We start from the raw sequence: 23326 nt of genomic DNA, 5'->3' as shown, positions 1-23326 counted from the left end.
TAATGCCATAAATTGGAGAGGGATTTGCTGTTCAATAATTACGTCCCAGGGCATCAATCACAAGTATCTGGAGAGAGAGAGAGAGAGAGAGAGAGAAAGACAGCCGACGGGCAGACTGGATGACTTAAGCTTCAGACTGTGGGTTTTGACACGTTTTCTGATTGACTATCCCCTTGTTCTCAAGCAGAGACTTGTCAATAATCTGATTGAACCATCGAACCTGTCTGAACAAGTGATTATAGAGAGAGCAGACGGGTGTATTAAGAGACAAAAAAAGAAAGAGAAACAGAGTGAGACGGTGATAATGTGTCTCGTGACGTCTGAAGCGATGATAAGGGGATTCTTTATGTATTCGAGTGGAGGGAGGAAACAGAGGAGTATGGGTCATGGAGAAGGAGTGGAAGATAACAAGAGTACTCAGTAAGAAGAGAGGATGTAAACACTAACCCCGCCGTGAAGCCTCCTTTCTCTCCTTCCTGTCCCTCCCTCATCTTTCCTCCCAAACGAGCTGTATCACCTGGACACATACGGAAGAGGGGACACACATAAGCAGAGCACACACACTCCCAGGACATATTTAATTAAAATATTTAATCGCGATTAACTACATGATTGCCCATGATTAATCGTGATTAATCGAAAATTAATTGCACATTTTCTATCTGTTCAAAATGTACTTTTAAGGGAGATTTGTGAATTATTTAATGCACTTATCAACATGGGAGTGGACAAATATGCTGCTTTATGTAAATGTATGTATGTATGTATTATTGGAAATCAATTAACAACACAAAACAATGATAAATATTGACCAGAAACCCTCACAGGTACTGCAATTAGCATAAAACTAAATGCTCAAATCATAGCATGGCAAACTGCAGCCCAACGGGCAACAACAGCTGTCAGTGTGTCAGTGTGCTGACTTGACTATGACTTGCTCCAAACTGCATGTGATTATCATAAAGTGGGCATGTCTGTAAAGGGGAGACTCGTGGGTACCCGTCTTATTTTATTGTCTTTTCTTCTTCTTCTTTTATATAGGACTGAATATACCAAAGAATTTCACTTCAACACATGAAGTAACCTATAGACTGTTAAATCTGCAGTATGCAGAATATTTTTGGCATCATTGGGCAATAATTCCATAATAACCTTTCAGCATATTGTAATTCAAGTGTTCTGAGAGAAAACTAGACTTCTGCTCCTCCTCATGGCTCTGTTTTCAGGCTTTAAAAAATCTATGGCCAATCACAGGTCATTTCAGAGAGAGAGCGTTTCTATTGCCTCTATTCAACACCCAACTCTATCATTTGCCACCATAGCACTCAATACTAAAAACCATTCTCCCCCACTGCCTTTTACAGAGTGGCTTTTATCTCGAGGTTGTGGAGCTGGTTGAATGTACGCCTATCTGTCACTCGTAAAAGGTGTAAAATATCTATATATCAAAACACACCTTAAAAAATTCAGAATTGTGCAATTATTAGACATACAAGAGTGTAATAGACCTTTTTCATGCACACATTTTGACATGTCATAGGAGCAAAGTGTAATTGATTGCATTAAACCTGCATTAGGCAGAATGTTTTTGGCATCATTGGGCAAAAATCCCATAATAACCTTTCAGTATATTGTATTTCAAGGGTTCTGAGAGAAAACTAGACTTCTGCGCTTCCTCTTGGCTTTGGCCTTTTTCAGGCTTTAAAAAATATGAAAAAACATGACGGGAGACTTTGGCCAATCACAGGTCATTTCAGAGAGAGAGCGTTCCTATTGGCTGTTCATTCAACAGAGGCAACTGTCAATCACTTGGAAACTCCAAACTAGGCAGCGCTGATCACATATGAATTCATATTCTGTTACTGTAATGCCTATTTTTCCCCTCAAATGTTTTCAGAAACATCTTGTTGTGTACTGTACAGCTAAAAAAATAAGAAAGCTTGCTCCGTCCGGTGGGCGGTGCTTGGTATTTCCTCAACTGATCTCAACATGGCTTACAGGTCATGAACATTCTCATTTTACAGCTAAACAGTACACAACAAGATGTTTCTGAAAACATTTTATGCGGAAATGGGTATTACAGTAACAGAATTTTGATTCATATTTGATCAGCGCTGCCCAGTTTGACCATTTGATCGGCATTCGCGAGTGATTGACAGCTGCTCAGAGGTGGCAAGGCTGCAGATCAGCTCTGACTGGTTGTTTTCCTCCGGTCTGTGAAATCTTGCAGATGCCATTAGGAACACTGGAGGACACAGACTCACATGATTTTTTTCAGATAACCTGTCTCATACACTACTGTCAGGATATAGTAACCGTTTTATAAAAATAACTTTTTTAAAATCATATTTGCTCCATTTCTACTCACTACTGCTTTAAGTGGGCATAAGGAATAATAGATTCATTTGTGGTCTCTTGGGAAGAACAAACTGTCATAAAAAAAAATGAGCAATGTAATACAAGGTCAGAGAGATCAAAAGTGGAGATGATTGTTTTCAGATTTCTAATAATCATGTTTTTTTCTGATCTGAAGGAATGAATAAAATGTTCTCTCTTAATCATGAGGACAAAAGTTGAATTCTGTGATCTTAACAAGCTGCAAAAACTGCAAAAAACAACCTCTGTTGTGGTCACATATTTTCACGATCACTAGAAAACAACATTTGTTATGTCAAGATCAAACACAGCATGAGATTCTACATGCATGTCTTCTGCGGCTGTCTGTGCTACAATAACATGGGGAAGGTTGAAAGTGATTTGTGACAGTGACAGCACATGTGCTGCAGAGGAGAGGAGAAGATAAATTTCCCATGGCATAGCATACACTGTTTTACATTACAAACGCTAATGTCATTAAGATGAAGTCGGTTTGTGTAATAGTGTGGAATCACACTGGGTCTGTTAAAAGACCTCCTATTCTCGTCATGTTCAACAGAGCTGCAGTGATGGAATACAAATGTTACAGCCAAGAATAATAACCTGGAACCAAATCACTGCCGGGAATCCTTTTCTTATGTAATTGACATGAAGGTTAGTCATTCATAATATGATTGCCGAGCTTCTTTTAAGAATGGTAACTCTAATTTTTCAGGGTGTCTGACTAGTGAGGAAGATCATTTTTTATGTGAAGCGTAGTATCATGGTGATCTAACCTTGTTAGGCCCCATGTTAGGTCACTTACAGGCTGTAGAGCTGTTTAATGAGTACAGTAACCAGTGCCTGAATTGGACCAAAAAAGGGGCCAGTACCCTAATTCAGCAGTTGCATGACATGATCATTGCATGTGTCTTGGATATATTTATATTAATACTTGGGCTGTCAAACGATTAACATATTTAATTGCGATTGATCGCATGATTGTCCATAGTTAATCACAATTAAATGCAAATCAATCACACATTTTTTTATCTAACATGACAGTGGGCCAATATGCTAACTTAATGCAAATGTATGTATATTATTGTAAATCAATTAACAACACAACACCATGACAAATATTGTCCAGATACTGCATTTAGTACAAAAAAATATGCTCAGGTCATAACATGGCAAACTAAAGCCCAAGAGGCAACAACAGCTGTCAGTTTGTCAGTGTGCTGACTTGACTATGACTTGCCAAAAACTGTATGGGATTATCATTAAGTGGGCATGTCTGTAAAGGGGAGACTCCTGAGTACCCATAGTACCCATTTACATTCATATATCTTGAGCTGAGAAGTCAAGGGCCTCTTTTGAAAGTGGCCATGACAGTTTGGAGCCTTATTTAACCTCCTTCACGACAAGCTAGTATGACATGGTTGGTACCAATGGATTCCTTAGATTTTCTAGTTTTACATGTGAGTATCTTCACTCTAGCTTTAAAACTGAGCCCGCTACAATCTAAAAATTGTAAGTTGCGTTAAAGAAATTAGTGGCCTTAAAATTAATTTACATAACATTAACTTTGACAGCCCTGACACAAATGTAATATTTCATATATGCTAATAAATAATATAAAACCAATTTAAAATATGACCTATATGACCTACAGATTAAATTGGATAATGAGAAGGAATACCAAAGCGCAGTGGAGTTTTCTCAGCATTAGACTAGCTATGTGTTTACACAGAGACACAGTTACGCAGGTGTTTAGGGGTGTGCACCTAGACTCACCAGGATGTGGCGATAAGAAGTCAGGGTACTCATGGATAAAAATCAGAAGTGCCGGTACTCAGTACTGGTGAGCACTGGCCCATTTGTAACCCAGGGAGTTTTCTGATTTGCAGTAAGGTCTGTATACAATATACAGTATTCTGATTAAGCACAATACAAATGAAAAAAGAAGAAAATTGACCAGGAGGGACTTTATCTTTTGCTATAGTATGATAGTTCTGCTTGTAATATCTCCCAACAGCCAGAAACACCCAGAGTTTGTTCTCTTATCTGTCATTTTGCACCAATGTCTGACTCCATTTCGAATCATTTTGACAAGATTAAAGTGTTGGCTGTGATTAAATCTCAGAAGAATTTCTGCTTATGTGTGTACGCCTCCTGCTTCTGAACCGTGCAGCATTGCATTATGTGAATCAACAAAACCAGTTTCCAAATGTATTGTCCCTGAGGGGGAGTTGTGATTCGGTATCCAACATTTTTCACTGTCTGGACTTGAAAGCATGAATGAATTTCCCCTGCAGCTCAAAGCAACACAGCCAACAGTCTGATGTGCAAAAAAAACCCAATTGTGAATTCTGTTTCAGCTTAATTCTATTGTAGGCCTTCCCAGCATATCATTTTATTTAAGGTAATTCAATTTCACACCTGAGATGTGAAACACATACTGTAACAGGAGATGCAAAGAAGTAACAGTAAGGCTTTAAATGACTCAAACTCTTTGTGTGTGTACTCTCTTTGTCTTTCTATACACAGAGTCTGCTTGCTACACCTGCTTAGCCGAGAAGACAAAGCACCGCCATCTATTGATGAGCCTCGTTCGAGTGTGTAACAACAGGGGCACAAAATTAAGAATGCATTCTTCACGTGCCGCATTGTTTATCTCCCCGTCCCTGTAATTTCAACCTCCATTAAATGAGCACGAAGAGAGCATTAATAGATGTCCGAGTCTGTAAACTTTGTTGGCTCAGCAGGCTGGCAGTCAGTCAGAGCGACTATAGGTCAAAGAAAGTAAATAAGACTTTAGGCATGCTGGTGGCTGGAGAGAGAGTATAGAGGAAACAGAAGAGGAAACAAAAATAAAGCAGATGCAGAAAAGAAGAGAGGGATGGTAAACCCATCGGATGCTGCAGGGGTATTAATAATGTCTCACACACACATACATAGTCAGAAGGAGCTGACTTTACAGTAACTGCAGATGACCTTATCATCAGAACTGAGATAATGTGAAATAGTGTCCCACAACTTTAAAATTCTGCTCAGGTTTTGACTGTATAGCAGAGATGTCGTCCGTCTCAATCTCAAACATCCTCAAACCACAACAGTATCTGTGAATATTTGTATGATTGAACTAATTACCAAACTTCATTAAAACACTTACATGTGTGTGAATGCGCACATGCACTAATATTAATCATGCACATGCATTTCATGCATGCAGTTTATGTCTGCGGGCCGTTTGACAGTATCAGTGTGGAGCAGAATCCATTCCTGTTTATGAGCTGTATTCCCTTCGTCTGATGTGCTGCATGGCTGCCAAGTGGGATTATTTGATAGAACAGTAAAGTATGAGGTGTTTATCCGGTCCGTGCCAGGACAGGATTGTATAGCACAATAGACACAGCATAGAGGAGAACAACACAATGGAGTATCTGAATGTTTTAGTGCTGGAGATTGTTGAGAGATTGTTGTTGGCAGTTAATGGTACAGTGAAATAGTGATTTGACAATTAACATTTTCCTATTTTATGTGCTTGACGGATTCAATTTATGACTTTTAAACAAAATGGACATATCCAGATATTCGCAATTTGTCATTTTTTTAAGTTACTTTTTGCTTTTTCATGTGATGATCTTAACCTTATGATGATCATTTTTTTTTTTAAATACATATTTATCAAGGGCATAAAGTTCCATTAATGTCAGGCATCCTTCACAGTTGTGCAGTACTGATAAAAAGGAGACGTTAAAGATGTTCATTGACATGGTCTACGAAAAGTGTGTCCTACTAAGGACTGAAGGCCAGCAGACTGAATCTGTGCCTTAAAGCCGTTTCACACCAAGCACGGATTTTCGCCCGAAAAATTCACGTGGAAATTTATGAAAAATAATTTTGTGGTTTCTTATAAATACTTTTCGCATCATACTGGTGAGAAACTGCTTTCAATGGTGGCCCAAATAATACTCATCAGACCAAAACTACAGTAATGTTGTATTTGCTAACAAGTCAAATCCGAAATTTCAATACTAACTTACAAAGTCAATAACCATTGTGTATCTTGTAAATATAACCTGGTTTCCTGATTTACCAGATGATGACAAACACCTGAATGCACCATTACAGCTGGATTGTGGGAAAGGACATATAGTTAATGTCCTCCAAATTTTCTATCAAAGAAGGCTGCAGAGTTCTTGGAGGAGCCTTTGGATTGTGACGACAAGCTTGTTGACTCATTACAAATGTATTTTCTCTTGAAATGCAGACATTGAGGAAAAGAGCTCATCTGAATTGGGAAACACACACCTAGTTCAGTAAGTATGTAGACCATAGAAATAAAATAGGAGTTAAACAGATATTACCGTTCAAATCAACGTGGCAGGATAATCAAGGTGGCATTTTTACGTGTACAGTCTCATTGTCTTGAATGCCTTCGTTGGCTGGATTGGTTGGTTCGGTTCGGCATGAGGAGTGAGATTAGTTCGGTTTAGGATAAGAATATCAGTGTAAGACAACCAGAGGCAGAATAGGGCGGGTCACGCCTTCGCCATAGTAAGAGAAAAATATTGCGATTGGGAAGGTCCGATGAATATCATTTTGCTTCTGTTCAGGATAACGGGCTGTCCGGACATTTTTCAGTCTATTGGGGATTTTGAATTCTGGGCCATCAGATTCATTCAAGAAATGCAGCTCCATGTATCCTGTCCAATAACATTTTGCAAACCATTTCTCCTTTGAGGAGCAGTTTATACTGCAAAATAGAAGTGGATTGAGCAAAACAGCCAATAAGCCCCCTTTCTTGGGCTCTCCGGCTCAATCAAGATTATTTGTCCATGTCGCCAATTCTTGTGTCAAAGGATTTGGTTCGCCCCCGGCCCGCGATTGAATACACTAATTGCAGCAATTCCTTTGAAATGAACTGATTTGACCACAAAACTTTGCTGTTATAAATGCTGACGTGGCTGGTCCTTTTAGGAGCAGAGAGAAATGTTGCAGCAAGGCAACAGACAATCTGACAACCAAGCAACTAACAAAAAGAGCTCTCTCAATCAGACACTACTTGGTGATAAGGAGCAGCTGTGAAGGCAGCAGCAGAGCAGGGCTGATGAACGATGAACCTTAGGTGTGCAGGACAGAAGAGCACACTGAGGACACCAATAGGACAGGTGAGGAGTGACCCAGGCAGGGAGACCAGAAACATCATGGAAAGAGAAGAATTTAGGGCAGAGGAGGGTGGAGAGGAAAAACAGCTGTGGCCAACGCAAACACACACATGTAAACACAAAAAAACACACCAGCAGCTCTATTCCCCCGAGATTATATAGTGAGCAGCAGCGGCCTGTACTACGAAGCAGGATTTGGGGTTAACTGGTAACTTCAGGGTTAACCCTTTAGGGTTTTCAGTCCTACGGCGGTGGTTCACTTCTTACCGGGGTAAATCGCCACGGTAACTGCTCCGGAAAAGGTTATGTTGGAGATAAGATATCAACTCGTATAAAAGCACCGACTACTGACCAATCAAAGCTCGGTGCACAGATTGTGCGATAATATTACACAAAGACGAAGAAATTAGTCATAATCCTACAAGCAACACAGTTTAAAATGACACAGGAAGCACAGCTGGCTGTATGCTGTGGGTGCTTACCACTTTCAATTATGTTTTTATATATATATTTTTTTACTTGACCTCAAGTCTGTTTCACACCGCCGGATGTCAGGGACGCAGCTGAAAGAAGGCTTAAATAGTCACACACACCACAACTTTGTTAAATGCCATATTGTGATAAGTGTAATCTACTCATCCTGTATACTCTGGAAGCTATTTATATATCACTGCCCCATCTAGACGACTATGTCTGACTTTTGAGTATTCCGTTAAATTATTAAATCTATAAAGCAATTTTTTCTTTTGCCAGTTGTCCTTCCTTGATGTGGCAGCTTCAGCTGTGTTACTTTTAGTCTGGATTATGTGTTTAACTTCTTTGTATTTGTCTAATATTATAGTTCGCTCTGCATTTGAAAAATGTGCCACTCTGCTGACACATGATTGGTCACATGCTACAAACACCGCCCCTTTCATGTGGACGTGCTCATAGCCAGAATAAGAAACCCTGGGTTGATTTACCGAGTTGATAACCACCTTCGTAGGACCGCTTAGCTGGATCATGTTTGTTAGGGTTAGTTAAGCCAGAACTCGCTTCGTAGTACAGGCCTCTGATGTTTACCTCTGCACAGTTGCCCTCCCTGATCACTGCAGGGCATCAGATTCTTATTCTGTCCGGAGCTACCGCAAATCAAACACCCCCATCACACTGCAGCTCCATGCCGTCATGACTGAAGTCAAACGCACCCTTTGCACTGTGCCTCTGCATTACTACGTGCAGCCTGCAGAGCCAGCAGCAGTGTGTGTGTGTGTGTGTGTGTTTCTTTTTAATCTAATTTTCTGGTATGCTTATTGATGCAACAAATTGATGGAACACTTTCAATGTAGATGAAAAATAATAAAAAAATGTAGTTTATTGCTTGCACAGCGTTGTGATAATAAAAATACATGGCTCATTTTCTGTGTGTGTTTGTGTGTGTGTGTACTCAAGTCTCTTTTGCGAGCACATTGCTGACGCACCTATAACATCTTCAATTTGATGAGACACTAAATGTTTAAGAATATTGGATGAGAAAGTAACATGACAACACTGAATTACTTTTACAGCATTTTGCAGAGAAAACTCTTTTTAAAGATGCACACCCTTCATCTTCATCCTATATACGATGAAACAATCCAGGAAGATAGACCCTAATAAACTGGAAAGCGTGTGTGTGTGTGTGTGTGTGCAGCATCCTGGCAGACCGAGAATAGAGACTTATGGGGTGTGAAGGGAACCCTATGCTTCAGATGTCAGCTCATCTTTCCCTCATCAACTGATCTTGTAATCCCTTTCTCCTGCATCCTTCTACACCGCTTAGCCACCTACGCTTCCTCCATCTATTGTCCTCTATCCTCTGTTCTATCCATCTATCTATACCCCCCACCATTCCTCTGTCATTTTTCTCCATTAGAGTGTTTGTGCGCGAACAAGCTGTTGGTCTTTGTCAGCAATAGGACACTCGGCAGCCTGTACAGCAGCTTCATATTGAGATGAAACTGTTTTACACTCCGCTCAGCGCACAGAGTGTCACTAGAATCAGTGGACAGTGTGTCTTGGGAGACTGGGTGGCTGTTTGTTGCTCTTTTATCATAATACATATCGAGGATTCTTGCAAATTAATGGGTGCAAACACAACTCTTAACATGCACCCTGTGTGCATTTGTGCGTACATGCAGCTATCAGGTTACAGGAAATGATGGATGTAGGTGTCATATGATACTACCCCCTTTAATAACCCATGACGAGTGAACACGGTGCTGGATGTGCAGTATTCAGTGGTGTGGCGTTCGACCACACGCCCTAATTCCTTCTCTGTGTCTGTCTGCCTCTGTCGTCGCCGTCCGTCCGTCCCATCCCACCTCCCTTCTCCCCTTCTTTCTAGAAGCTTTAAAAGTGAGTGCAAGGTCAGTGCAGCGGCATTGAGAAACAGCGTTCAGTGGTGCAGAGGAAGGTCTCCTGCAAGGTAAAGCTGATTGATGGGCAGAATCTTTTCTTTTGTTCCCTTCTCCGCCCAAACCCCTTGGATTCGGTAGGATCATCATGGGGGGCTTTTACTGCAGGATTGGGAGAGAGATGAGTAGACAGCTGTGGAGTTAGAGACATGCTGTGACAGAGGCAGAGAATGAAATTAAAAGTTAGAATAAAACACCAGGGAGCACTCCCTCACCAAAGTTTAAACAAACCGCAGTTTATAGTCATGCAGTAGTTAGAATAGCACACGTCTCTATATCATTCATGGAACAGTATGGCAGCCGCGTATAGCGAGAGTCGTCCTAATTACCGGCGGAAGACAGTGAAATGTGGAGCTGATCCACAAGTAGAAAAAAACACATTCATAATTCAAAGCTATAGAAGCTTTTTCTTGTCTAACAATAAAGAGACACATTTACACTTCAAACCCGCGGTACACAGAGTGACCCTGTGGAAGCAACCGGCAGCTGTCTCAATGCACAGTGATGGGGTCACTCACAGAGGGTGGACGGGAGGCTGTCAACAAGACTGTAAAACAAAAATGTAAATCTCAATTGGGGCTGGCAAAACAGCAGCAAGATCAAGCCAGTAGCAGTCATGTTATGCTTGAATATAAGACAACCCAAAGTAAGACTTACTATTACACATCATGTGCTTTTCTCCCTTCACAAAGATGGAGGAGCGTGATGTGTGAGTACGTGTGTGTTTTCTGTGTTGAGACTTATTCATATTTAACTGCCACATCAGTGAAAGTCAGTTGTGTGTGTGTTTGTGTGGGAAAGGCAAGTATACTACAGTATATTGCACCAATTTTGTCTCCGTGACCATCTGCCCAGCTATTAACACAGACATCAATATAACACCCTGGAAATTATAATATTCATGCAATAAATCCCAGAGAGACTGCAAAAAGCAACCAATTACACTGCAGAGACAACATTAACTTGTCAATTTAAGGCTCATTCAGTATTGGCTGCAATAGGACAAACTGTCTTTATTTTCTAAGACATTAGATACTGAGACCATTTCCTCTAAAACCAGAATCGATAATCACATTGCACCCAGCTCCTCGACTTTTTTCTCCCCCCAAGAACAAAAAAATGTCAAGGTCACATAAAGATCTGGAGTAAGTTTAAACACAGTTTGGGATTTTAGTCCATTTTCTGCTCAAATTGCCTCAAATCAACTATTTCCACTCATCTGATAGTGAATGATTGTGAATTTTCAGTGTGGCCAAATGTTGGTCTCAAAAACAAAAGAATGTTTTCTACTTGTTTCAGCAAATAGTAGAAAAGTCCCACCATCCAAGATATCACCACTTCAGAAACCTATAAGTTAAGATCAAGTTTCAGGTGTTTTCTTCTCAATGACTTAACACACAGCATCACAATTCAAAATGTAGACACAAAGACAGCAGGTGTGATTAGATATCACACTGTAAGGAAGAGTGGGGGCATACAGTTTGAATGAAGAGGCCAAAAGAGGTTAGATACAGACAGGTGCCGGTTTAATCACAGTTAAGTCCCAGACACACCAGAAAGCAGCACAGCAAAGTTCACCCGTGTGTTATTGCGAAGTGCTATAAGCTGGGTTTACTGTTCGCAGGGCTAGTTGGTGAATTACTGTACCTGGCGAGCAGGAACATGCTTATTATTATTATTAGTCAGTCCTAATCAGCCTCATGATACATCTTTAGATTGTCTTTTTAAATTGCTTCATGCACTAAAGGGCATAACTTCAATAATATGTTATCAGCATTCCCTTTGAAATTATCGTCATTTAGTCAATTCAAGGAAATCATGTTGCAGTGTGTGAGTAGGTCACCAATAAGGCTACATGTATCAGGATTTTGAAGACTGTAAGAGAATCTCACACACACTTGACCTCCATGGCAAAAAGAAAAAGGAACTCTCTGCTGAGACCAATGATGCTTCCCACCTGTTTCTGTAAGAAATGGTTCATGAGTTATGAAAGAGGGCGTGGTGGTTTAAGTATAGGAGGCAGGGCTAATCCCCGCCATTGAAACAGGAACTCTCTGCTGAGTGCAATGATGCCTCTTACAAGAGTTTACGACCAACGCTTCATGAGTTTGGCCATGGTATGTGAATCCGTTTGGAAGATATATGCCTTTTTGATAAAGGCCACTCTCACTGCCACACACATATAGACTGTATATAAGAAGTGGATGTAGTCACCATGATATCACCCATTGGTTATGTGGACTGCCATTTTGAAGCCTTGAGTTTGGCATTTTGGCCGTCGCCATCTTGTTTTTTTGCAACCAGAAGTGACACAGAAGTGGAGAAAGGGTGGAGCTAAGTACATGCTGATTAAGACATTTTTACGCGACTTAAATGGTGCAATTAACTTTCATGAACAGAAAACACACTGTGAAAGGATTAAAGTTGTAGGAAGAAAAAACGGAAAACTCCCAGACCGGACAACACTGTGTTAGTGACCTGTTAATCTAAAGGTAACCATGCCCTAAAGCATACCCTGCTTTATGGTCTGTTTGACTCTAAATGGGACCATAATTTACTAAATGAACATCATGTTGTATTGAAGAAGACTTGAAACTATTGATTTAGACCATGTTTACAATGTTTACTGATATTGATATACAACCAGACTTCTTTTTGCAACCAGAGGAGTCGCCCCCTGCTGGCTATTACAAAGAATGCAAGTTTACGGCACTTAAGCATTGGCTTCACTTTTCAGACCCAGAGGTTTCCCGCTGACCACACCCCCTTTTTACCAGTTGACAGGAACACTAACACACTCACACTCCTTTCCAAATTTCAGCCTCCTATAGGTGAAAACTGTGGATGCCAAGAGGCCAGAGGGAGCTATAGAGCCGCTGGCCTCAGCTGAAAATCACCCAGCTTTATTCAAGTATTCAGAGGTATTGGCTAACCACTGTGAAGTTGACAAAGCTATGTGAGATCTACTTCTTTTGTTTTCGATTTTGTGTGTGTGAGTTGTCCTATATGGTCTCCCTTAGTTACCTATTTTTATAATATTTTGGTCAGCCTGTTACTTGAGCTTGAGGTTCTACAGAAAGGCATGTGCTTCAGTTTATTGTAGACCGACCACCTTCCTCTCTGTGGGATTCTGTGGCAGTGGTTTTTGGCTTGTGGTCACTTCAAATGTCCCTGTCCCTAGAATGCCCTGTCCAATGATTCCACCCTTGCTACGCTCTTTGTCTTAATATGACATTGAGACGTGGTAATGAGGACAGTAATGTGGAACACTGGACAGCTGCTGGGGTGAACAGTGTCTGTGCTGAAATGAGCTGTCACTGACTTCAGTCCCAGCGAGAGTCGTCCAAAGGAGATAAGGTCAGGGAGATAATGTGTATTGTGGGAGGTATTGTGTGTGCAAGTGTGTATCTGTGTGTTCGGAATAGAGAGAGAGACAGAAGAGGAAAGCTGTAACAAATGGCCTATCAAGCAGAGGGTGAGGACGGTGTCGCAAAGCCCTGATGGGCCTAGTGTCAGCACAAGAGAAAGAAAGAGCAGCGAGGAAGGGAATAAATGAGAGTTGGAGAGTGCACGTGAGAGACATAACATGTGAGCTGTGGGGATAAAGTGTCTGAAAGATTGATACAGGACGGACCGCCAGCCAGACATCTCAGCAGGACTGGACATCAGACAGAGAAAATATGAGGAACGCAGGCCAGATTAAGGCAGAAGAGAGATGTAAAGGTTAATATTTAGTTAGCGATTTATTTAATTGGAAATTATCAGGGAGAAACCCTTTAAACAGTCAAATGTGGCTTTTCCTTTTGTAAATGTCCTCTGCTTGAAGAACAAATGTCCCCCAGTCGGCCTTTCAGATTCTCTGGCTAAAGCTGGACTGCTGCTCTGGAGCCACATTCAGTGAGGAGTGAATGATGAATTCGGTAAAAATGGATATTTAATCTTTTAGTAATATGTGGAACTAAATGGTGGATCTTAAGAAATTGATTTGTCTTTTAGTTTTAAAGCTGTGCTAATCAATATTTTTTATATATTTTATATATACTGTATATGACTACTTGTAATGTGAAAGGTCCCCACAGAGAATTATCTGCAGTTCCGCTCAGCTTTATGTTTAGTCATTTTTAGCTCATTGTTCTGATGTTATAAACCTTGTTTCCAGTGAAAAATCCCTGTTAAACCCACTGTATATGTTACCTGCCCTGCCCCAAATGGCAGACAGATAAAGCGACTAGATGGTGGACATTGTGGAGCATAGCAACTAAACAACAAGATATTTCCCTCACGAGTCGGTGGATTTCAAAACTCAAAGAGTTAAAGGAGAGTGAACGTGAGTGGATTGGTGTTCAGATGGCAGGTGGTCAGAAACAAAACTCCAAAGGAATGCTAATGTTGCTTTGTGTCTGCTGAATCGGCAAATGTGCAACTGTTCACTAACAACTTAATGAAGTGATAATTTGTCAATGCTTCCGTCAAGTGTAATGTTCTGTAGCCACACAGGCCAGGATTATTTTTGCATAAAATGGTACTTTTAAATGAAGCCGTTTATCATTTGCAAACATTCAGAGCGTAAGAATAAGCCATTTACATGTGTTCAGTTTTGTTTGAGTATGCTGTAATCATGTTCAGAAATGTTTGAATTATTGTTGATTCATGAAACATTTTGTAGTGTCTTGTAACAAAACTAAACTCTAGATGTTAGATGTTAAGCCAAGTTGTTGGTTAATTAAAATCCATTGGGATGGGGGAAGTTAAGAGTTCAGTAGATGAATGGAGACAGGTACAAAACTAGGTTGTAATAGGTATTGAGGTTGTGTGTAGTGTCTTCAGCAATTTATGATGCCTTCTTTACTGTCCATTTTTATGCCTCTGCACTGGCGATAGCCGTGCCCGGAGGCATTATGTTTTCAGTCCGTATACGTATGTCCGGTCCATTCTTGTGAACGACGCAATCTCAGGATTGCCTGGAGGTAATTTCTTCAAATTTGTCACAAACGTCTACTTGGACTCAAGGATGAACTGATTCGATTTTGGTGGTCAAAGGTCAAAGGTCAAGGTAGCTGTGATCTCACGTCCCTCCCATTCTCGTGAACACGATATCTAAGGAACGCCTTGAGGGAATTTCTTCAAATTTGGTACAAACGTCCACTTGGATTTAAGGCTAAACTGATTCGATTTTGGTGGTCAAAGGTCAAGGTAACTACAAACTAACGTAACTCAAGAATGTATTTCCTAATTATGACAATTTCACACAAATGTCTAATAGTGTAAAATGATGAAGTGATGACATTTTGGACAGACATGGCTGTAAACTGCAACTTGACAGGTTGGCGGAGGCATACAACCGCAAGGTGGTAATTCTAGTTTATGGATGATGTGATGATGAGTGGCGGCTCCTGTTCCCACCCAGTGATCTTGCTGCTGATCTTTACAATCCTGTTTAAGGGGTTCAGCTGTTGATTGTGCTCATTCCTCCAAACCATGGCTTAATATTGAAGATTAATGTGGATTCCACAAATCTGTAGAACACCTGCCGGATTGATGGCTGGGAGAGTATCAACTCACCATTGGTCTTAAAGGGGAGCTTGTGATCAATGCGCCATGGAATTTAAACTCCTCAACACCATTTACCTCCAGGGTCGGGGCAGTGGGTTGGTCCCTCCTGAAATCTACCAGCATTTCTTCGGTTTTTGCTTTGATTTAGGTCCAGGTAGTTGGGGTGGGTAGATACACCACCCTGCAAAACTGTGGATTTCCTTGCTGATGTGGTTGTTGGAGTTAGTGGTGTCAATGATAACTGTGTCATCAGAGTAGCTTTTGTGCAACATCTCAGGATCTGAGCTCCTGCAGACGTCTGTGTACAGTGCAGAGTGAACAGGAGTGGAGAGATGACAGAACCTTGTGGTGGATGTGGTTCTGTTGGAGCTGTTGAATTTGACCGTTTGGTGTCTGTCTGTGAGGAAGGAGAGGATGAGGAGTGTGAGGTGGGGGTTGACATTCATGTCCCATGAGGTGAGGTTGCACGGTGTTCAATGCACCTGAGAAATTCACAAAAAAAACATCCTCACCCAAATGATTCGGGCTTCCCCAGATGTGTGTGGGTGTGGTGCAGTATAGAGACAGATGGATAGACTAAAAGATGGATGCAGAATAGATACAGCCCAGGACTTCTGCTATTATCACTATCACCAGTATCACTGTACATTGTAAAAAAAGGAAAAGATTTCAGAGTGAATGCATGAAGGTAAATGTTGTTAATGTTCTAAAGTCAATAATGTATTTTCCAATTCGATAATAGCAGTGCATATACTGTACAACACTATAAATTACGCACATATATGTCACTCTGTAGGAATGAAGTTAAAGACTACTGGGAGGAGAATCAGGGAGGAAGGCAGAGAGGATACGAGTGATAAATGAGAGCGGGAGGAATGGGACACGTGTGTGAAGGATGCATCATGCATAGAGGAACAGTGGAGGGAGTTGTGTTTCACTTAGAGAGGAGCGCTGAATGAATGGAGGAATTTAAGCAGAAGGAGAGCGGTGTGAGAGGAACAGAGAATGAAGGATGAGAGGGAGGGAGTCCGGAGAGGGTAATGGAGGAGGAATCAGGATGAGCGATGAGAAGGTGGAGACAGAGGCAGGAAGAGAACAGAAAGGGTGGCAGAAAGCAGAGAGTGAAGGATGAGAAAATGGGGAGAAGCTAATGACAGAAGAGGCAGAGCAAACGTACAAATAATGTGCACCTTGATGATATATATCTGACCAATTCTTAAGCATTCTGGTGTCGGATCAGAAAACGCTTTTGTTTGCAGTGAAGGTAACAGTTTAACAAGGCACTAACAGAGCCATACTGCTGATTGGGGCATCAGATTATAAAGCGCTTATACGTACTGTATGTGTTGTTCTGGAGGCAATTGGAAACAACGTTGTTTAATTTGGAGGACTTTTTGAGTGTCCCTGAGGCAGGACGAAGAAGTGGCAACCACCATGGCTAACTGACGTATGCTTCAAAGTGCTTGCTGGATTGTTGAACAACTATTGAAACCCCACATTTTCGACAGTGGAATAGGGGGAGGGAGCTGCATGCAACTATTTTAAACACACAATCAATCCGATTGGCCAGTGTGTAGATGAGAAAGTATTTGAACTTCTCTCTTAAGCTATCTTTTTTTCTCTCCACACTATAGACTGCATATAGAAAGTGGACGTAGACACTGTGACATTTGTGGACTACCGTTTTGAAGCCTCGTGTTTGGCATTTTGGCAGTCGCCATCTTGTTTTTTTGCAGCCAGAAGTGACACAAGGGGGTGGAGCTAAGTACAATCGAATGCTGAATAAGACATTTTTAGGCGTCCAAAATGTTACAATTAACTATTATGAACTGGAAACACACTGTGAAAGAGTTAAAGTTCTAAGAAGAAAACACGGACAACGCCATGGTAGCGACCTGTCAATCAAAAGGTAGCCCTGCCCTAAAGCATCCCCTGCTTTATGGTCTATTTGACTCTAAATGGGACTTCTATACAATCAGACTTCTTTTTGCAACCAGAGGAGTCGCTGGCTATTAGAAAGAATGCAAGTTTAAGGCACTTCCGCATAGGCTTCACTTTTCAGACCCGGAGGTTGCCCGCTGCTCCACACACCTACTTCTGTTACTTTTTGTGCGTGCCATCGTAAATGCCTTTGAAGAGAAACAGTCCAAAAATACGCACCATTATCCCCACATGTACAATTCATCGCCTCCCGTCCCTCTTCATGATGGCAGGCTTTTAGCCCAGCCCGTCCATTCAGGCCATTTGGAACAGCTACAAACACTTTTGCTTTCAGGTGCTGTCCAACGACAAGCCAGAGACCAGTTCACTTTGAAAACAAACACTTTATCCGATAAACTTTCTCTTCTTCTAAGGTTTAGTATTCCTTTAATGGAATACAAATTAAATATGGCCAACAATACACACATTAGACGCATTAGATTAGTAAACACGTTGCGGAAATCCGATTATTTGTGGTGAAGGGTATTTCCCCACTGAATTTAACACACTCCTTTTTGTGGCCATTATTAGTGGAAATGTATCTTAAAGCATTTTGTATTGGCGCCAGTGCCAGTTTCCAGTAGTGGTTGCTCAATAATACATTGAGTGATTGCACATAATATTCTGTGGTGAAATTTGGAAATTTGAGGAGGTGGAATAAAGGCTGATTTGTAGAAAAAGGGAAAGTGACAGAGATAGCTGTTAACAGCAGGCATCTCTCTGTATCTTCACACAGGGTTTGTATTAGTGCATTGCTTTTCCTTGATATTGTAGTAGAGGGCATGCTAACCTGATTGCTCTCTGTCACCGCTCCCACTGAGTGTCACATGAATCTTTGAAACCTGCCCTAATAACATAATTGATTATGTCATTGTATTATCTATCAGTGCTGCTGCAGTACAGTAGTTTCAGTCTACTGAGGGACTGTAGCTCATGATTTATGAATGATTACACAGGGTGATTATCTGACCTCAGGATTTTTGTCTTCTCTCCATCTCACCCCATCTGTCTCGCTCCCTGCCAAACTCCTGCTCCTCTCATCCTCAATCTCTCTGTCTCTCGGTCTCTCTCTCTCTCTTGCTCCCTCCAATCCCTCATCTCCCCTCTCTACCTCAGGGCGAGTGTTCCGCTAAGTGCCAAAACATGTTCATCATAGAGACGGTGTGTGTGGCCTGGTTCTCCCTGGAGTTCCTCCTGCGGTTCATTCAGGCCCCCAGCAAGCTGGAGTTCCTCCGCGGGCCGCTCAACATCATCGACGCCATGGCCATCCTTCCCTACTATGTCTCCCTGGTGGTGTCAGAGGAGGACCCAAACCTGGATCATGAGAGGCCAGGAGGAGGTAAGGGCTACTTGGACAAGCTGGGCCTGGTGTTGAGGATCCTGCGGGCGCTGAGGATTCTCTACGTGATGCGGCTGGCTCGCCACTCTCTTGGCCTGCAGACGCTGGGGCTGACGGTCAGGCGCAGCACCCGGGAGTTTGGCCTCCTCTTGCTTTTCCTCTGCGTGGCCGTCACCCTCTTCTCCCCGCTGGTCCACTTGGCCGAGAGCGAGCTCACAGGGACCCACGACTTCAGCAGCATCCCCGCCTCCTACTGGTGGGCCATCATCTCCATGACGACCGTGGGCTACGGCGACATGGTGCCCAGGTCCATACCGGGACAGGTCGTAGCGCTGAGCAGCATCCTCAGCGGGATCCTCATCATGGCTTTCCCCGCTACCTCTATCTTCCACATGTTCTCCCGCTCCTACCAAGAGCTCAAGATGGAGCACGACCGGCTGTTCAAAGAGGAGTGTGCGGAAGCCGCGGCCGCCGCTGCTGCCCTTGTGGAACTGCAGGAGGCGGTAGGTGAAGGAGGTGGGGAGAACTCAGCTCCGCCCGGGCTGGGATTACGTCTAGGCAAGGACAGTGTGCACTCGCTGGAGTCCCTTGCTCTCTTAGGGAAAGGCGGTGAAGCTGCAGGAAATAACAATCACAGCCTGCCACCAGCAGCTTTCTGAACAGTGACTCCCACTGACTGACTCAATCCAAAAACTTCCAAGAAGATACCAGTCCACTAATCTCTGTGTTGCATACAATGACTATTGCTCCAAAAGCCTCACCTCCCATAAGGTTGTGAAGGTAACTGTGCTGCATCGGATAAAAGGAGATTAAGATTAAACAGACAGCATTTCTTTTGCTCTTTGGTCTGCTGAGAAGTGTGCACATTGTAGACTGCACGGAAACTGAAAGACTTTAAACCCTTTAAATTGGACGGTGCAGTTTGTCTGACCAGAAAGCCTCTGCAGCAATATTAGTAACCAGCTGCTTCCATAAACATGCAATATTCAATCCAAAGTTGCTTTTCCTTCCACTGTGAAAATACTTAACCCAACTGCAACTTTTAGTTTTATTCTACTTTTCAATATATTGCCTACAGTATGACCTCATACTGAATACTTTTCTGTCATGAATTCAAAGAAGTGCTCCTCTTAGTTTATTTTTTGAGAAGCTTGAAGCCATGTTCTGATAAGAAATATAAACAAACTGTTGGCCCATATATGATATATGATATATATCCACATTTATCCCTCTCATGTATGTTTGATTGCTTGGACTCAAAAGAGGTGATGGTTTCTCCATTCTCTCCCATGAACTCTAGGTAAACTGTTGCAAAAGTGAATTGGTTTTTTTTCTAATCAGATGACGAGGAAGTGAAAGGATGGAGAGAAAGAAAGAGTGTTTGTGTTGGAAAGAGAGGGTGTGCGAGTGAAAGAGAATGAGCGCTAACAACCATGACGTGTACTTTGCAACGCTCTGAATAAAAGCTCTCCTAGTAATCTGAGAGAAATCCATTTTCTGGGCTGCAGTTTTTTGGTTTGTTCTGAGTATGACAGTCTAATCTCCTTGGCTAGCCCGGGATGCTCAATCAGAGTCCTGCCGCTGAACATTTCTGAGAGAAGAAGAAACCGAAACAGCTGTCCGAGCCAAACGCACAGATAAGTAAACAACGATTCTGTGACAATCCCCTTCTTACATCACCTCCTTGTTGTCATGTACACAGTTACACCACTCTGGCAGGGAGCCCTCTACAAATCTTAGTAATGGAAACTCTGCTTAACGTTACATCTTCAGGTCTGGGATAAACCGATCCTCTCATCCTCTCAATCCTGGGGTTGCCTCCAAAAACGGGTGGGCTCATGCTCCCTTTTCTGAGAAGAGACGCTTGGGGTCCAAGAAGCATGTGGAGGCTCGCAGGGACATGCCAGATGTGGATGTAATCTAGATTAAAGTTGGGATTAAATGCCCCACAAGCAAACGGGTTGCTGCCTGAAACTAAACTTCATCCAGTTGAATTTGGTTTTGATTTTTTTTTCTTCTCTTTTCCCAGAATCCCAGGGATTCAAGTGCAATCACGTTTGGCGTATTGTGGCATCCCTCTCCCATATGGCATCCCATTTCATAGCTCTAGTGAGATGTAGAGAAACAGTGGAATTTGTAATTGGAGCTGCTGCAGTAACATATGGCCCAATCTGAATCTGAGGCAATCCAACTTTGCATGATGAGATATGATGGATTATACGGACTAAGGCTATTATCCATCTGTATACTCAATAGTCTAAGAGACATCAATACCATAAGCAACAGTATGTTCATGATATTCCACAGGACTGATCATATCTCATATGGATCATACCTCTAAAAACAGTTATGGGGATAATGTGCCCTCATATGAGCAATAAAGATAGAATACATATGTTTTAGCCATTCAGATGGTTAAATGGGGCTCAGTAGGTTAATTGATGAAACTCCACATTTAGAAAAAGGTCAGTCACACGATGCATCCCTCATACTGATGTAAAAGGAAGTGAACTCCACCCCAAAACACGCTCTGAAGTGGCACAAAGAATAATATATTATAGCCTATGGCATTTTTAGAACTCCCACATTTACCTTTTAACAGCAATAATTTACTAAGTTTAATTAACTATCAATTTACCATTTACAAATGATGGTTATTATAAAGTGTTACCAAGGGTCTATCTCAATTAAAATATCTCAATTATGGACCATCATTACAAATAAAGCAACAAATTCTCTAAATACAGAATAACTCAATACAATTTTTCTTATATATTGTTATTCCTAATTCCTTGAACGACACATTTTCTGTGAGGGCAGCAGAAAAATGATGTAGCTTTATCTGAAATATTTTTTTGTATTTCAGTATTTGATCGCCTATCCTGTTGTGAATCCGATAAGTGTAGCCTAATGTAAACTTAAATTCCTAGTGCATACGTGATATTTGTGTCACCTCAAAAAGTTACAGTTAACAAGCACCTCATCATGTGGGAAACTATAGACTGCTGTGATCAAACCAAACCAAATCAAATCATTCACATATTTTTACCAGACATCATACCTGATTTAAAAGATGTACATGCCATTTCACAAACCTTTCCTAAGTAAGTCAAAAGGGTGGATGCCATCTTTAACGATTTAATCGTTTCCTTACAAACCTCTCATTATATTTAGGCTTGATAAATGACTCACATTACTTCTGTTAATTGACTATCCTCGAACTGCAGCCACTTGAAATACATTGAGATAAGTGTTTTTAAAGCATTTGTTCGGTCTCTTGTGGCTCTCTCCAAACAAATGAGGGTGATATCAGTGAAGAGGCTGTTAAGCAACATCACTGGATTTAATTGGCAAGAATTATGTAACTGCGTGTTAGACCACCAGGAGCAGCTGGTAAATGTTTTTCACTTTTAAATGAAACTAGGATAACTCAAGTTTATTTTAATGAAGATTAATGATCATATATATTATAAATTAAGCTTTTACACACATTCATTATTTTTCTCTGGTACTCGCACTGACTCTCTTCTCAGTATTTTGCACAAAACACACACAAACAGAGGCAGGTGAGGAAGAGGTTGTTTCTTGGTGTCTTATTGGGATGGATCTCCTGTCTAGTCCCTCTTTCAGCGTTCTCTTGGGATCTTGTCTGCAGGCTCGTCACATACATTGTTGCTGCCAGAGACATCTGCACTCCTCTGCTGAATGCACAATGTCACGGCTCCCTCCCATCCTTGTGGTGTCAGCACAGTTTCATTCTTTATCTTTGTTTCTTATCTTTCTTTTTTAATTTTTTTTTTCTTAACTGCTGAAAGGTGCTAAATATGGTATTGGGATTTCTATTGCCTCTCAACGGCTCTCAACGTGGCAATGGCAAGCCAACGGCTGGTGACCAGACGTCCCTGTTTGTCCGGGATTGTCCCGGTTTGTCCGGGATTGTCCCGGTTTCAAACTAGGTTTCCTGAGTCCCGACAAATATCTGTAAAACACTCAAATGTCCCGGTTTTCAACAGTCACTACCAAATTGTCCCGTTTTCACCACAATTAAATAAAATATGATATAATGACAATATTATACTTATGTAGACATTTATCATGTTCTGTCCCACTCAATTGGGGCGCACAAGATATATATTCGTACAGAGAGCCAGACCAGTGCACCCCACTGCAGTCTCTAACTAGTGTATGTTGCACGCTGTCAAGCCACAATTACGCACTGACACGGCAAATCTGTTGGTTCCATTTTGTGCAACCAGCATTAGACTGTTGAACCACAGAACCCCCCGTGCTTATGTGAACATCAAATGTGTTGTTTTGATTAATTATTCTACAAAGTTCGTTCTGCGCATCAACAGGCATGTAAGGTGAAAAATTGTGAATCACTTTCGCTCTGCTTATAACTCCCTCAGGACCGTCCGTTCCTTAGTCTTTCAACCGGTGTCTCCATCCTGGCCAAAATGTCGTCTGAGCTCCAAAGAGATTGTTCGGGT

General features: G+C 41.6%; 1 protein-coding gene across 2 annotated transcripts in view; it reads left to right on the top strand.

Moving 5' to 3' along the window:
- The window catches only part of kcng4a (potassium voltage-gated channel, subfamily G, member 4a), a 32720-nt gene extending 12391 nt beyond the window's left edge, over positions 1–20329 (top strand). For both annotated transcript variants that reach the window (XM_074631894.1, XM_074631895.1), the window contains exons 4-5: positions 18614–19693; positions 19728–20329. In XM_074631894.1, the coding sequence (XP_074487995.1) occupies positions 18614–19495 (882 nt within the window). In that variant the 3' untranslated portion in view covers positions 19496–19693; positions 19728–20329. The remainder of the gene's footprint in view (positions 1–18613; positions 19694–19727) is intronic.
- The last annotated feature ends 2997 nt before the right edge of the window (positions 20330–23326 follow it).

Source organism: Sebastes fasciatus, chromosome 4, assembly GCF_043250625.1.
Source record: "Sebastes fasciatus isolate fSebFas1 chromosome 4, fSebFas1.pri, whole genome shotgun sequence".
NCBI lineage: Eukaryota > Metazoa > Chordata > Actinopteri > Perciformes > Sebastidae > Sebastes > Sebastes fasciatus.
Note: the sequence above shows the minus strand (reverse complement) of the source record. Positions and strands in the feature narration are given on the sequence as shown.